The sequence below is a fragment of the Heterodontus francisci genome, chromosome 29 (assembly GCF_036365525.1).
Source record: "Heterodontus francisci isolate sHetFra1 chromosome 29, sHetFra1.hap1, whole genome shotgun sequence".
Taxonomy (NCBI): domain Eukaryota; kingdom Metazoa; phylum Chordata; class Chondrichthyes; order Heterodontiformes; family Heterodontidae; genus Heterodontus; species Heterodontus francisci.
The window spans coordinates 10,130,479-10,146,404 of NC_090399.1; the positions used below are offsets into that span (position 1 = coordinate 10,130,479).

The 15,926-nt window shown below is 46.3% G+C and overlaps 1 protein-coding gene across 1 annotated transcript in view; it reads left to right on the forward strand.

The window, feature by feature from the left end:
• Positions 1–15,455, forward strand: part of LOC137346302 (proline-rich transmembrane protein 1-like) — a 132,056-nt gene extending 116,601 nt beyond the window's left edge. Inside the window, exons 3-5 of the mRNA XM_068009784.1 lie at positions 2,602–2,897; positions 8,148–8,333; positions 14,948–15,455. Coding sequence (XP_067865885.1) covers positions 2,602–2,897; positions 8,148–8,333; positions 14,948–15,124 — 659 coding nt within the window. The 3' untranslated portion in view covers positions 15,125–15,455. The remainder of the gene's footprint in view (positions 1–2,601; positions 2,898–8,147; positions 8,334–14,947) is intronic.
• The last annotated feature ends 471 nt before the right edge of the window (positions 15,456–15,926 follow it).

Consider the following 15,926-nt stretch of genomic DNA (forward strand, 5'->3'; position numbering starts at 1 on the left):
GCCCAGGTGTCAGCGCCATTTTTAAAGGGCTTCAAGCACTTAGGACCAAATTGAATTTTTAAAGTTATATTATCGAGCATTTTCATTTAAAAAATAATTAAAAGCTGGAGGCCCTTTCCCAACATCCACCCCCCCCCAATTTTTTTATTGGCAAATATGTAGACAATTTACTTTATTACAAACCTGAACTTTCCCCTCGACCTCGTCATTTTTACCCTTCAACCCCTTCCCACCATCCCCACAGCCAATAAAAAGTGTTTTTTCCGCTCCCCCGCCACCCGCATCCTGACCTGAAAATTAAACACCTCCCCCCTCCCCACCAGTGTCTTTCCTTGAATCCTCAAAAAGGGATCGGAAGGTGTGGGGCTTACGGCCACAGGCCGGAATATCGCCGTGGGACGGCCGCCCAGTCCAGGTAAGTTATTTACAATTTATTTGCATTCGTTACAATTTGCAAATGAAGGCCCCACCGCCGAGTGTCAGGGAGGCTGCACCGAGGCCTCCCAGCCGCTGGTAAAATGCAGTGGGGCCGTGTCGGCGTCGGGGGTCGTGCGGGCCGCTCCTGCAAGTATTTTACGGGGCCCCGCCCCTCTCACAGGCACGACCCCTGATGTGGAGGGGCTGGTAAAATTCAGACCGCTATGTAGACCTCTTGTGGAATATCCTGATTCCTGTCATTTGGGTTTCTCAGCTCTGTTCCCACCTTGAGTGAATACACAGCCACTCTAACCTAAGGAACGGCAGCAGGATTAACCAGTCTGCTGCCTTTTTCCCCTCTCACACAACTTCACCCCATTCTTTTCTGAAGGTGCTGACTTTTAACTGAGTTACAATTCCACGGCTTTGACATCTCAGACAGTCATGGTCAACCTAGAGCTGGCAGGATAGTTGACCTGTGGGGATCCACATTGGCATCGCCCAGTGTTCACACTGGGGACACTGGGCAGTGAGCAGGAGCAGGAAACCTGGCTGAATTTCCCCCGTCTTATCCCAGGGCACTGAGGCCAACTGAAGCATCAGATAGAATCGAATCGAGTGGTTTTATATAGAATAACAGAACATCCAGGAGAGATTACAGATAGAATTGAATAATGGATACCTGGAGTGAGTCTGGAATCTAATTGAGGAGTTTGGGGTAGTTTATATATAGAACAATGGATTTTTTTTTTGTTCTTTCGTGGGATGTGGGCGTCACTGACTAGGCCAGCATTTATTGCCCGTCCCTAATTGCCCTTGAGAAGGTGGTGGTGAGCTGCCTTCTTGAACCGCTGCAGTCCATGTGAGGTAGGTATACCCACAGTGCTGTTAGGAAGGGAGTTCCAGGATTTTGACCCAGCGACAGTGAAGGAACGGTGACATAGTTTAATTTACATGTTGTTAGTATGGAATGTTAATAATGCATCATTAATGAATACACATTTGTATATAAAATATATTTTACAAGTGACAGGGGAGTAAATAGGGTGAGTGCGAGTTGTGACAGAATTTATCCTTTGTATGTTAAGAGGACTCTACATTTACCAGCTGCCATATGGCTGCAGAGTGTGGCCTCCCTGTCACCTCCATGTGGAGGTGATGGCAGTACCTGCTGTTAGTGGAGATTTGCTAGCGATACAGAGAGGTGATAATTGATTGGAGGATGTTGTACCCAGAGAGGAGCTGTGGGAAGCGAGTGGCTGAACCACAATCCAATTACCTCACTGTTGGGTTCCAACACACACACAATATACGGGGCAATGAGCTCCAATGCACTGAAAGGTCCCTTTTGAAATGATAACTGTTATTGATCATCCCAAAACAAAGCTCCATTTCTATCAGTCATTCATCTTTCTGTTTGTCTATCTGACATGAATATGTTTGCCTAGATAGAAAAACTTGCACTTCTATAGCGCCGTTCACACTCATAGGATGTCCCAAAGCACTTTACAGCCAATGAAGTACTTTTGAAGTGTAGTCACAGCTGTAATGTAGGAAATGTGCAGCCAATTTGCTCACAGCAAACTCCCACTAACAGCAATGTGATAATGACCAGATAATATTGTTGTAATGTTGATTGAGGATAAGCACTGATCAGGACACCAGGGATAACTCCCCTGCCCTTCCTTGAAATAGCATCACTGGATTTTTGATGCCCACCTGCGAGAGCAGACGGGGGCCATCTCAACTGATATAGAGGGAACCTCCCTCAGTAGTGTATTGGGAGTACTGTCAGCATAGGTTTTTGTACTCAGGTCCTGGAGCAGGACTTGAATCTGGAACCTCATGATTCAGAGGTGAGAGTGCTGCAGACTGAGCCACAGTTGACACTGAATGCATGTTAGTCATCCTGTGTCTGTCTATCTGTAAATCTTGACGACCTCATCACACTCAACTCATCTGTCTATCACTGACATACCTGGTGATTTTCAGCTCTGTGCCAGGATCTAGTAGTTAAGTACAGACCTGATTGGAAGACTGTGATCCTGAAGTGTGCGAATCCAGCTCTGTATGGGGGAGTTGGTAGTCTTGGCCTTCAGTATGTGGGTATGAAGTATATTGCATTTGGTAATGGATGTGTGTTGGACAGCTCATGAATCGTTTCCCCATTTCTTCACGTTTCAGGTTCATCCAATGGATCCGCACAGCCCTCCTCGCCTCCCCCCTACAACCAAGTGATTGAGACACGTCACAATGCCTTATCCCCGGGGTATTCCGTGCCACCACACATGCCCCCTCTTCCTATGGGCATGCGGGGCTACATTCAGGAGACGCAGTTCCATGGCAGAGCCCCCGGATACACTGCCCTGCTGCCACGTGGACTCATGGGGCCAGGAACCTACATCTCACCAACACCCTCAGGCTACGCCGTACATCTTCAGCCCTACACAACCCTCGTCCCAGTCTATCCCATCGGGAATGTGAGTACTCTGTAATCTTCCAATTGTGAAGCATCCCTGCTGTGGGTATTTTAATTTTTGAGATCAGTCAAATTAACGTTAGTTAATTTGGGAAATCAAGAACAAGTGTCTGGTTCATGTGAAGTGGAGTTTGAGGGTAGCTGATAACTGGGACATGTAAACATAATTCAGGCCCCTTTTTAAACTTATACCTTCCGTCAGCCACAGCTTAGTGGGTAGTTCTCTGGTCTGAGGCTGAAGGTTGTGTGTTCGAGTCCCACTGCTGAGACTTGAGCCTATAATCCAGACTGACACTTCCCGTGCAGTACTGAGGGAGTGCTGCACTGTCAGAGGTGCCGTCTTTTGGATGAATCATTAAACCGAAGCCTCTTCTGCCCTCAGATAGACGTAAAAGATCCCATGATACCAATTCAAGAGGAGCAGGGTGGTTCCTCCCGGTGTCCTGGCCAATATTTAGCCCCCAATCAACTTCTGGTCATTATCTCATTGCTGTTTGTGGGCCCTTGTGTGCAAATTGGCAGCCGTGCTTCCTACATTACAACAGTAATAGCTTCTTATGTGGCGCGGTGTCAAACTTTATTTGATAATCGCTCCTGTGAAGCGCCTTAGCATGTGTTACTACTTTAAAAGGTGCTATATAAATGCAAGTTGATGTTGCTGTGTTGAGGGATCTTTCCTTGGTTAAAGTGGGGGAATTTTACTCAGCGTATAACCATCTGAACTTGTGCGTTTATGCTGGTGTTAAATGTGTTCTTTTTGCTGGTGCTAACATTTCATCTGCTTATTAAGTACAAAATTCACGTTGTTTGCATTGGAAGGTGATGAATGGGATTGAGGAGGCGAAGCCTGCATGGGTCATTTCTGCACCTGAAAACCACTCAGCACCTTATTCTCATTGGTGATTGCTTTATACATAATTGAAATGAGGGGTCCAATTGATTCTGTTTTTTACATTATTTCTAAATGTCACTGCTCAGGAGGTTAACACTGGGTGGGAAACGCTGAATTATTCATGGCAGTTATTGCGTCTGATTACAGGCAGCATTTCCTACTCTCCCGTGAGTCTTCTCTCTCTGCCTCTATCAGAGCCTCAGGGGTCCCACTGCTCGATGGGTGAGGGAGTCTTAGCCCTTTAGTCTTGTAAAGTTCATAGCTGGAAATTTTCCACTCTGACATTCCTAGCACACTCTTTATTTATTTAGAGATACAGCACTGAAACAGGCCCTTTGGCCCACTGAGTCTGTGCCGACCATCAACCACCCATTTATACTAACCCTACACTAACCCCATATTCTCTACCACATCCCCACCATTCTCCTACCACCTACCTACACTAGGGGCAATTTACAATGGCCAATTTACCTATCAACCTGCAAGTCTTTTGGAGGTGGGAGGAAACTGGAGCATCCGGCGGAAACCCATGCAGACACAGGGAGAACTTGCAAACTCCACACAGGCAGTACCCAGAATTGAACCCGGGTCGCTGGAGCTGTGAGGCTGCGGTGCTAACCACTGCGCCACTGTGCCACCCAAAGTGAATATCAATAAGAACCTACATTTATATAGCTCCTTTAACATAGTAAAATGTCCCAAGGTGCTTCACAGGAGCGCAATCAAACACAATTTGATACTGAGCCAAATAAGATGAATCGAGGACAAGGTTGGTCAAAGAGATAGGTTTCAAAGAACGTCTTAAAGGAGGAAAGCGAGGTAGAGAGGCGGAGGGGTTTAGGAAGGGAATTCCAGAGCTTCGGGCCCAGGCAGCTGAAGGTATGGCCGCCAATAGCGGAGTGATGGAAATCAGGAATACTCAAGAGGCTAGGATTAGAGGAGCACAGATATCTCAGAGAATTGGAGGAAGTTACAGAGAGGGGCAAGACCATTGAAGAATATGGAAACAAGGAGGAGAACTTAAAAATCAAAGTGTTATCAGGAAATCCTGCACACTCAGCCTGCGATTGCCCTTCTGGTCATCGAATTCGGGAGTTTCCAGTTACAGGCTACCATCGTTCTCTCAGAGTACTGAAGTACTGAAGTAGAACATTATGGCCTAAGAATGGCTTTCCCAGTTTATGAAGTCTTGTCTTGGGATTTATTCCATGGGGTCTGGTAATCCGGGCTTAATTCCGATATTTGATTTGGTTGCATTGTCTGAAAATTGAACCTGCATAATGAGTGAGTCAAAATAAGGAAGTGGGTGATAAAATGGCAGTTAAAGTTTAATATAGACAAGGGTGAAGTGCTGTCAAATAGGGAGGAACAAATAAGCAACATAAATTGGCTGTGAATTGTTCCAAAATAGCGAATGGGCCACTTGAAATAATTCTCGGGGGAATTTTAGTAACCTCTACTCTGAATATATCCAACCACAGTTGAAATGGATGGCTTCGGTTTATTCCCCTCACCCCACCCAACACAATTTCACCTGGGATGGTATGGTACAGTCGTGGTACTGGACTAGCAACCCAGATGTTGTGAGTTCAAATCCCAGGATGGCAAATTATGAAAGTTAAGTCATTAAAAACAGACAGATTGTTGGACAAAGCAAATTATGTCAGTAACGTCCCTCAGGGAAGGGAAAGCTGCCAGTATTGGCTTAGTCTGGCTTAGATAGCACTCTAGTCGACACAATCTTAGTTGATTCTGAAAGCGCTCTGATCTGACCAAGCCCACTATCACCTTCACAGGGCAACGCCATTTTAACAAATGAGAAACCTTGTATGCTAATCTCTCGCTTGCCCACATTAAGGGGCTGTAGGTGTAACAGGAAAGGCTAAGGTGGAGGAAACCAGCATTGCTTCCGAAATCAATTTGCTGCACTTTCTGTCTGAAAAAGCAGCCTGCAGATTCCATTGAGCAACAGATGCCAGTCTCTATTACTGATTTCCCAGTAATTGCTGGCGGGTTCAGAGAGCTGCAGGAAGATAGCACTGTGCTACTTCAGTACAAATACAGCTGGAGTAGAGAGCACACTCACAGGCGATTGTCTTTGGGAAGAGGCAACATGAGTTCATGACAAGCTTTCTCTGATCCCAGATAACCGTAGACCATCAGCGGTGCCAGGCTAATAGGTTGCAAAGGTGAACTGACTCTGGAGAGAAGAGAAATCATTCAGTTCTGAAAAGGCTGACGAGTATTTCCCTGTCACCTATGCTTTTTGTTTTAGGAGAAATGCAGAGACAAGGCCAAGGCCCCTTAGTGAAGGGCAGCAGCAAGTCTGGAAAGTAGGAGACGGTGTGATCAGAGATATAAACAAGAGGTCCAATGGACTGCCTCGTTGAAGGGGTTTAATTCACGTTCTGATATTTTGATAAAGATTAAATTCAGGTTATAAAGGGTTAATAACTCTTATCACAGTCACAGATGACATCCTATGTGTCTATGACAAAGGTAAAGCTTCCCTCCTCCTCCTTTGACACTGTTGACCACACCATCCTCCTACAACACCTCTCCACTGTCGTCCAGCTGGTGGGACTGCTCTCACCTGGTTCCATTCTTATCCATCTAATCGTAGCCACAGAATCACTTGCAATGGCTTCTCTTCCTGCTCCCACACTGTTACCTCTGGTGTCCCCCCAGGATCTATCCTTGTCCCCCTCCTATTTCTCATCTACATGCTGCCCCTTGGTTACATCATCCGAAAGCACGACGTTAGTTTTCACATGTGCTGACGACACTCAGCTCTACCTCACCACCACTTCTCTCGACTCCTCCACTGTTGTTAAATTATCAGACTGCTTCTCCAACATCTAGTACTGGATGGGCAGAAATTTCCTCCAATTAAATACTGGGAAGACTGAAACCATTGTTTTCAGTCCCCGCTCCAACCTTCATTCCCAAGCTCCGGATTCCATCCTTCTCCCAGGAAACAGTCTGAGATTAAACCAGACTGTTCACAACCTTGGTGTCACATTTGAGTCAGAAATGAGGTTTTGATCTCATATTCCCTCTATCTCTAAGACCGCCTATTTCCACCTCTGTAACATCGCCCGACTTCAGCCCTGTCTCAGCTCATCTGCTACTGAAACCCTCATTCATGCTTTTGTTACCTCTAGTCTTGACTATTCCAACGTACTCCTGGCTGCTCTTCCACATTCTATTCTCCATAAACTTGAGGTCATCCAAAAATCTGCTTCCCATCTCTTAACTCGTACCAAGTCCCATTCCCTTGTCACCTGTGTCGTCGCTGACCTACATTGGCTCCCGCTCAAGCAACATCTTGATTTTAAAAATGTTACCTTTGTTTTTCAAATCCCTCCATGCCCTTGCCCCTCCCCAGCTCTATAATCTCCTCCAGCCCCACAAACCCTCCGAGCTATCTGCACTCTTCTAATTCTGAGCTCTCGAGCATCCCCCAATGTAATTGCTCCATCATTGGTGTCCATGCCTTCAGTTGCCTGGACCCTCAGCTCTGGAATACCGTCTCTACACCTTGTTTTCCTCCTTTAAGACATTCCTTTAAACCTACCTCATTGACAAAGCTTTGATCATCTGACCCAATCTCTCATGTGGCTCGGTATCATATGATATTTTATAATGCTCCTTAACGTGCCTGGGACATTTCATTATGCACGCCCCTCCCACCTCCCTTCATGCCTGCAGAGTTGTGCCCACCCCCCATTTCGCTAACGCTAATCTTCACAGGCTCCGAGTGCTGCAACTTCTGTCCCGCCGGATTTTATCAGCCAGGAACGGGAAGGCACATGATACAGGCCCAATCAGCTGATTATTAGAAACTGTTTCCAAAGCGGCAGTGCGATGCATAATGAGGCAAGGTAAGTAGCACTTTGCATACGTAGATTTGGCTCCCGTCACCGAACGGTGGTGGGGGGGCCGCCACGAGGCCTCGCCACCACTGGCAATATGGACGGGGCCTTCCCGGTATCGGGCAGCATGCCAGACCTCTCCCGGAGGCATTTTCCGGCAGCAACCCCCACTCCTCCACGCCATCGGGGGTCAGTAAAATTCAGCCCAATCTATGTCCATTTCACCTACCCTACCCATCAAGAAAGTGTCATGATTGGATGCAATGCTGGCTTTACAACCTGTTCAGTATATACTCACCAATCATGACACTGGAGGTTATTAGGCAGGGCTGTAAACCTGCAATTCCACCACCTGCTGCCATATTATTATATCAGGCTGTGTTTTTCGCACATGTACGCAACTCCTGATGTCAAGCCAACTGCAATGTTATTAAATCTCCAGAGGAGTTTAACACAATCGTTTAACTCTCCAATTTCATTGCAGCATCCTCCGCCCTATCTGCCAGGATACACTGGGATTTCTGCAGGCACACAGCAGTCTTCAGTTCCTTCAGGATTCCGAATCATAGAACCACAAAGGCCACCTCATGACTATCTACCCATCGCAGTGCTGACCACCATTTGCTGTTTCTGGCCTACAGGAATCATTGCCATCATTAAGGCCCTGGAGGTAAAAGACTCCATGCACACAGTTATGTCACTCGCTCCAACTTAATGGCAAAAAACAGTCCTGCCAGTTGGCCTTATTCCAGCTCGCAGAGGTATAATCGAGTGATAGATTTAGTGATTTGACTTTAATGGAATTTCCATGTTTTGTTTACATGCTATAAATTCCAGGCATGCAACATTAATATCCCACTTCACTGCAATATTAATATCCCTCCTCATGGCACCATTAAGGGCTGGATTCTGTAGGACTGCTGCCGAAATTGGCGGCGGGTGAGAAAAATGGCAGCCTGTACATTCGGGCTGCATGTCGGGGATCGTGGTGGCTCATTAGCATGCCGAGTCAGCCGCCCCCCCCACCAATGACGTAGAGGGGGTGGGCGAGCCATCCCCAGCAACGGCATCCGGTGCCATTTTTAAAGGGCTTAGAGGCCCAAATGACTGTTTCAAATCTTAAAGACAAATTGCGTTTAAAAGTATTAAAAATAAGGTAAAAAAATCTTTCCATCCCCTCTCCGACCCCCTCCCCCAACATTTAATTCCTTGCCCACTCACTCCCCAAAATACTTACTTTGACTACGTGACCTTCACCCCCTCCCCCACACAAAATTCATAAACTCTACCCTCAACCCCTTCCCACCATCCCCCCAACCAATCCAGAGTTTGACCCCACTCCCCCGCTCCCGAAGTGAGAACGGTACCTCCTCCCCCCTCCCCACAGGAGTCACGCTTCATTTCCCCGGACGGGATCCAAAGGCACGTCAATGCCGGCCGCCAGGATGAAGACCACAACTGTGTAAATCGCATGTTTTTGAATGGTAAGTGTCCATCTGTATATTGTAATGCGGGTCTCATTGACGAGCGGCCGCCGGCGGGGGGGGGGGCGCCAACACAGGGCCACGCCACCGCCAAGATCGGGACGGGCCCTGTTGGCGTCGTGGTCGGTGGCAGGCCTCCTCCGGAGCAATCTTCATGCACCACGCCCCCATCTCCAACCCCGGCCACAATTCCTGATGTCGAAGGCTCGATAAAATTCAGCCCAAAAAATCTCACCTCACATCAACATTAAAATCCCACCTTTACAGCTTTGATTTTTGGGGTCAGAATGAAGGTCCATTCAAATTTAGAAAGTCTGCAATCTCATTGAAAAAAACCACCTGGCGACAGAGGGATCGTCATGGGCCAAATAAAGTGGTTCTTTTCAATGAGATCATGACAGCAATCTTGCTTCATGAGACTTATTTTCACTATTTTAATATGTATCTGTGTCTACGTTGCTTCTTGGACTTGTAAATATATTTGTATCTCCATGTTGGAGACACTGTGTGAAACAGGTTCATACGTTTGTTAAAATAGCAAACAATAGAATATTATATCAGGCATTAAGAATTTTTAATTTATATTTTAAGACTGTTTCTCCGACATCCAGTACTAGATAAGCAAAAATTTCCTCCAATTAAAAATTGGTGAGATTGAAGCCATTGTCTGCAGTCCCCGCTTGAAACTCTGTTCCCTAGCTACCGACTCCCTCTCCCTGGCAACCGTCTGAGGCTGAACCAGACTGATCACAACCTTGGTGTCATATTTTGATCCCGAGATGAGCTATCGACCACATATCCGTGCCGTCACACTAAGACTGCCTTCTTTCTACCTCCGTAGCGTCACCCGACTCTAGATGGAGGTGCCCTCTCTCTCTCTCTCTCCCTCCCTCCCACATGCATCGACAGCTCCCACCTCCGATGATGTGTATCAGAGGGTCTCTAATTGGCCCTCCAGCCTCGGGAGTCCCAACCTCCATCCTTAATTGGATGGCGAGTTCTCCCTCGGCCATTAATTGGCCTGGCACTGAAAAATTGTGTCAGAAGTGTCACGCTCACGCAGGGCAGGGTCGGGATCCGGAAATGCCAGGGTCCTGATCCCAGAATAAAAATCTGGCACTTATTTTCAACTCTCTCCACGGTCTCGCCCCTCCCTATCTCTGTAATCTCCTCCAGATACTCTCTCCATGGCCTCGCCCCTCCCTATCTCTGTAATCTCCTCCAGCCTCACAACTCTCCGAGACATCTGAGCTCCTCTAATTCTGGCCTCTTGAGCATCCCTGATTTTAATCGCTCCACCATTGGTGGCCATACCTTCAGATTCTTAGGTCCCAAGTCCTGGAATATCCTGTGTACATCTGTCCGCCTCGCCACCTCACTTACGAACATACGAATTAGGGGCAGGAGTAGGCCACTCGGCCCTTCAAGCCTGCTCCGCCATTCAGTAAGTTCATGGCTGAACTGATTACTCCACATTTCCACCTACCCCTGATAACCTTTCACTCCCCTGCTTATCAAGAATCTATTTACCTCTGCCTTAAAAATATTCAACGACTCTTCTTCCACCGCCTTTTGAGGAAGAGAATTCCAAAGACTCACGACCCTCAGAGAAAAAATTTCTCCTCATCTCTGTCTTAAATGGGCGACCCCTTCTTTTTAAGCAGTGACCCCTAGTTCTAGATTTTCCACCTCCTTTCCACATCCACCCTGTCAAGACTCCTCAGAATCTTATATGTTTCAATCAATTCGCCTCTTACTCTTCTAAATTCCAGTGGTTACAAGCCTAGCCTGTCCAATCTTTCCTCATAAGACAGCCCGCCCATTCCAGGTATTAGTCTAGCAAACCTTCTCTCTACTGCCTCCTTAAATAAGGAGACTAGTACTGTACACAGTACTGTAGATGTGGTCTCACCTACGCCCTGTATAACTGAAGCATAACCTCCCTACTTTTGTATTCAATTCCGCTCGTGATAAACGATAACATTCTATTAGCTTTCCTAATTACGTGCTGTACCTGCATACTAACCTTTTGCCATTCATGCAGTAGGACACGCAGATCCCTCTGCATCTCAGAGCTCTTCAATCTCTCACCATTTAGATAATATGATTCTTTTTTTATTCTTCCTGCCAAAGTGGACAATTTCACACTTTCCCACATTATACTCCATTTGCCAGGACTTTGCCCACTCGCTTAACCTATCTATATCTCTTTGTAGCTGCCTTATTTCCTCTTCACAAGTTACTTTCCTACCTATCTTTGTATCATAGCAAATTTAGCAACCATACCTTTGGTCCCTTCATCTAGGTGATTTATATAAATTGTAAAAAGTTGAGACCTCAGCACAGATCCCTGTGGCACACCACTCGTTACATCTTGCCAACCAGAAAATGACCCATTTATGCCTACTCTCTGTTTCCTGTTAGCTAACCAATCTTCTACCCATGCCAACATGTTACCTCCTACACCATGAGCTTTTATTTTTGATGTGCCACCTTATCAAATGCCTTCTAGAATTCTATGTACAATTTGGGTGGCACAGTGGTTAGTACCGCAGCCTTACAGCTCCAGTAACCCAGGCAGGTTTGATTCTGGGTACTGCCTGTATGGAGTTTGTAAGCTCTCCTTGTGACTGTGTGGGTTTCTGCTGGGTGCTCTGGTTTCCTCCCACAGCCAAAGACTTGCAGGTTGATAGGTAAATTGGCCATTGTAAATTGCCCCTAGTGTAGGTAGGAGAATGGTGGGGACATGGTAGGGAAGATGGGATTAATGTAGGATTAGTATAAATGGGTGGTTGTTGGTTGGCACAGACTTGGTGGGCCGAAGGGCCTCTTTCAGTGCTGTACCTCTATGACTATCACCTCCACCAGTTCCCCTTTATCTACAGCACACGTAACTCCCTCAAAGAACTCCAATAAATTGGTTAAACATGATTTCCCTTTCACAAAACCATGCTGACTCTGCCTGATTACCTTGAATTTTTCTAAATGCCCTGCTATAACGTCTTTAATAATAGAACAAAGAACAGTACAGTACAGGAACAGGCCATTCGGCCCTCCAAGCCTGCACCGATCTTGATGCCTGCCTAAGCTAAAACTTTCTGCACTTCCGGGGACCGTATCCCTCTATTCCCATCCTATTCATGTATTTGTCAAGATGCCTCTTAAACATCATTATCGTACCTGCTTCCACCACCTCCACCGGCATCAGGTTCCAGGCACTCACCACCCTCTGTGTAAAGAACTTGCCTCGCACATCCCCTCTAAACTTTGCCCCTCTCACCTTAAACCTATGTCCCCTAGTAACTGACTCTTCCACCCTGGGAAAAAGCTTCTGACTATCCACTCTGTCCATGCCGCTCATAACTTTGTAAACCTCTATCATGTCACCCCTCCACCTCCGTCGTTCCAGTGAAAACAATCCAAGTTTATCCAACATCTCCTCATAGCTAATGCCCTCCAGACCAGGCAACATCCTGGTAAACCTCTTCTGTCACCCTCTCCAAAGCCTCCACGTCCTTCTGGTAGTGTGGCAACCAGAATTGCACGCAATATTCTAAGTGTGGCCTAACTAAGGTTCTGTACAGCTGCAGCATGACTTGCCAATTTTTATACTCTATGCCCCGACCGATGAAGGCAAGCATGCCGTATACCTTCTTGACTGCGTTGCCACTTTCAGTGACCTGTGGACCTGTATGCCCAGATCTCTCTGCCTGTCAATACTCCTAAGGGTTCTGCCATTTACTGTATATTTCCCACCTGCATTAGATCTTCCAAAATGCATTACCTCACATTTGTCCGGATTAAACTCCATCTGCCATTTCTCCGCCCAAGTCTCCAACTGATCTATATCCTGCTGTATCCTCTGACAATCCTCATCACTATCCGCAACTCCACCAACCTTTCTGTCATCCGCAAACTTACTAATCAGACCAGCTACATTTTCCTCCAAATCATTTATATATACTACAAAGAGCAAAGGTCCCAGCACTGATCCCTGCAGAACACCACTAGTCACATCCCTCCATTCAGAAAAGCACCCATCCACTGATACCCTCTGTCATCTATGACAGAGCCAGTTCTGTATCCATCTTGCCAGCTCACCTCTGATCCCATGTGACTTCACCTTTTGTACCAGTCTGCCATGAGGGACCTTATCAAAGGCTTTACTGAAGTTCATATAGATAACATCCACTGCCCTTCCTTTATCAATCATCTTCGTCACTTCCTCAAAAACTCAATCAAGTTAGTGAGACACGACCTCCCCTTCACAAAACCATGCTGCCTCTCGCTAATAAGTTTGTTTGTTTCCAAATGGGAGTAAATCCTGTCCCGAAGAATCCTCTCTAATAATTTCCCTACCACTGACATAAGGCTCACCGGCCTATAATTTCCTGGATTATCCTTGCTACCCTTCTTAAACAAAGGAACAACATTGGCTATTCTCCAGTCCTCTGGGACCTCACCTGTCGCCAATGAGGATGCAAAGATTTCTGTGAAGAAATAGTTTCTAACATTTTCCCTAAGACAGATGTTAAGCTAACTGGCCTGTAGTTTCCTACTTTCTGTCTCCCTCTGTTTTTGAATAAAAGAGTTACATTCAGTATTTTCCAATCTAACGAAACCTTCCCCGAATCTAGGGAATTTTGAAAACTAATGCACCAACTGACTCACTCGCCACTTAAGACCCTAGGATGAAGTCCTTCAGGACCCGGGGACTTGTCAGCCCGCAGCTCCAACAATTTGTTCAGTACCACTTCCCTGGTGATTGTAATTTCCTTGAAGTTCCTCCCTAGTGGGATGTTACTTGTGTCCTCCTTTAAGACACTCCTTAAAACCTACCTATTTGACCAAGCTTTTGTCATCTGATTTAATATCGCCTAATGTGGCTCAGTGTTTAATTTTGCTTTATAACGCTCCTGGAAAGTGCTTTTGGGCATTTTATTACATTGAAGGAGCTATATAAGTTGCTGTTGTTCATTGCGATCAGTAATTTCCATTCCCATATCTCTGTGTTTCTCCTCCTCTCTGCTTATTCTGGCATTGATCTGTGTTGATGCTTTGATCCCAGTGTGATTCCCATTGGTTTAATGAGGCTGGGTAGATGACAGGGTGAATCACCCTCCATTTGCTGGTCTTCCAATAGTGACTATGAATAGAAACTAATGTCTCCACTCATCTTCCTTCAAAACCAACATGGCTTATTTTGATATATGTCAGTGGCAGAAATAGTCACAGCTCGAAATCTTTAATCAGGTTTGAAAACTCTTTTTTTTCCCCCACTGACAATGAATGTCGTGGCAACAATATCCCCAGTGTTGACAGCTCTGGTGAAGAAATGAATCCACTCTGCCTGACTACAGGCCTTACAGTGAGTGACTATCAATGAGAAGAGGCCGGTGTGAGGATTAACCCTTTCCCACAGGACTCAGCACTCCAGTGTTAGCCCTGGCTCAGTCACTAGCACTCTCACCTGTCCATTAGAAAGTTGCAGGTTCAAGTCCCACTCCAGAGAATTGAGTACCACATCTGGGCTGATGCTTCCAGTGTAGTACTGAGGGGGTGCTGCACTGTCAGAGGTGTTCTCTTTTAGATGAGATGTTGAACCTGTGGCTCTGTCTGTGCTCTCAGGTGAATGTACAAAATTCCATTGTGCAGAAGATCAGGGGAGTATTCCCCAGTCTCCTGACCAATCAGTCAATGAGCTTGGAGGGAGTGAATGGGGCTTGATGTGAGTTAGGATATAGTCTGGACAGATTGAGGTCATGCAGGGTCTCTAACCCCATCTTTCTCTTCCTCGCAGACTCGGGCAGCGGTGACGCGGGGCGACCACTTATCAGCGGAGATCGCCTCTCGTCAGGCTCGCAACTATTCCTTCGTCAGTCTGGCCGTGGGGATTGCGGCCATGGTCCTCTGTGCCATCCTGGTCATTGTTGTAGTAATCGAGGCCAAGCACCGTGACGCTGAATGGGAACCATAGGCCTACTGGAGACACGATAGGCAATTATGGCACAGTGATGGAGCCTCCAGGAACTAAACATTAATCTCCCAGACACTGCTACGAGGAAAAAACATTATGGTGTCAAAAACAAAATTGTTTCTCATTTTCAAATAACACTTCTGCTTATTAGTCCAAACCTATTGGAGATATTGGAGCAGGGCAGTTGTGGGGTGAAATGTCCAACCAAAGTTAGCAACCCTAAGGCAGTGGAGAAAAGGGAAGTGGAAACTTATGGGCGCACTGTGGTTCATTCACTCAGTCCCGACTCTCCGTGCACTCCAGATGAGCACCCCAACATTGAACAATTCCAAATGGTTTGCTTGCCAGCTGCTACAATCGGCTTGAAATCATCTAGCGTACGTTCTGTGCTGGGGGGAAATCCACTCTTGGAAATTGCTGCTTCCGGGGAGGGAGGAATGCGGCACTGCTTTTCCTGCCTGCAGTGGGAGCAGTTATAAAATCAGTGCTTGCGTTCTGTAGCTGTGTTATATTTGTTTAAAATAATACAATGACCGTGACATGATTGCTTCAGCCAGAGTTCCAGTTGGGGTAGGAGTCATGGTAAGCAGAGTCTATTTACCCAATGAACAGAAAAGTCTATTTAAACAGAGCCCAATAGCAAACAGTGTCTATTTAAACAGAGCCCTACAGTAGTCTATTTAAAATGAGCCCGACAGCAAACAGAATCTATTTAAACAGTGCTCTGCAGTAAATAGTCTATTTAAACAGTGCCCTACAGTAAATAGTCTATTTAAACAGTGCCCTACAGTAAACAGTCTAT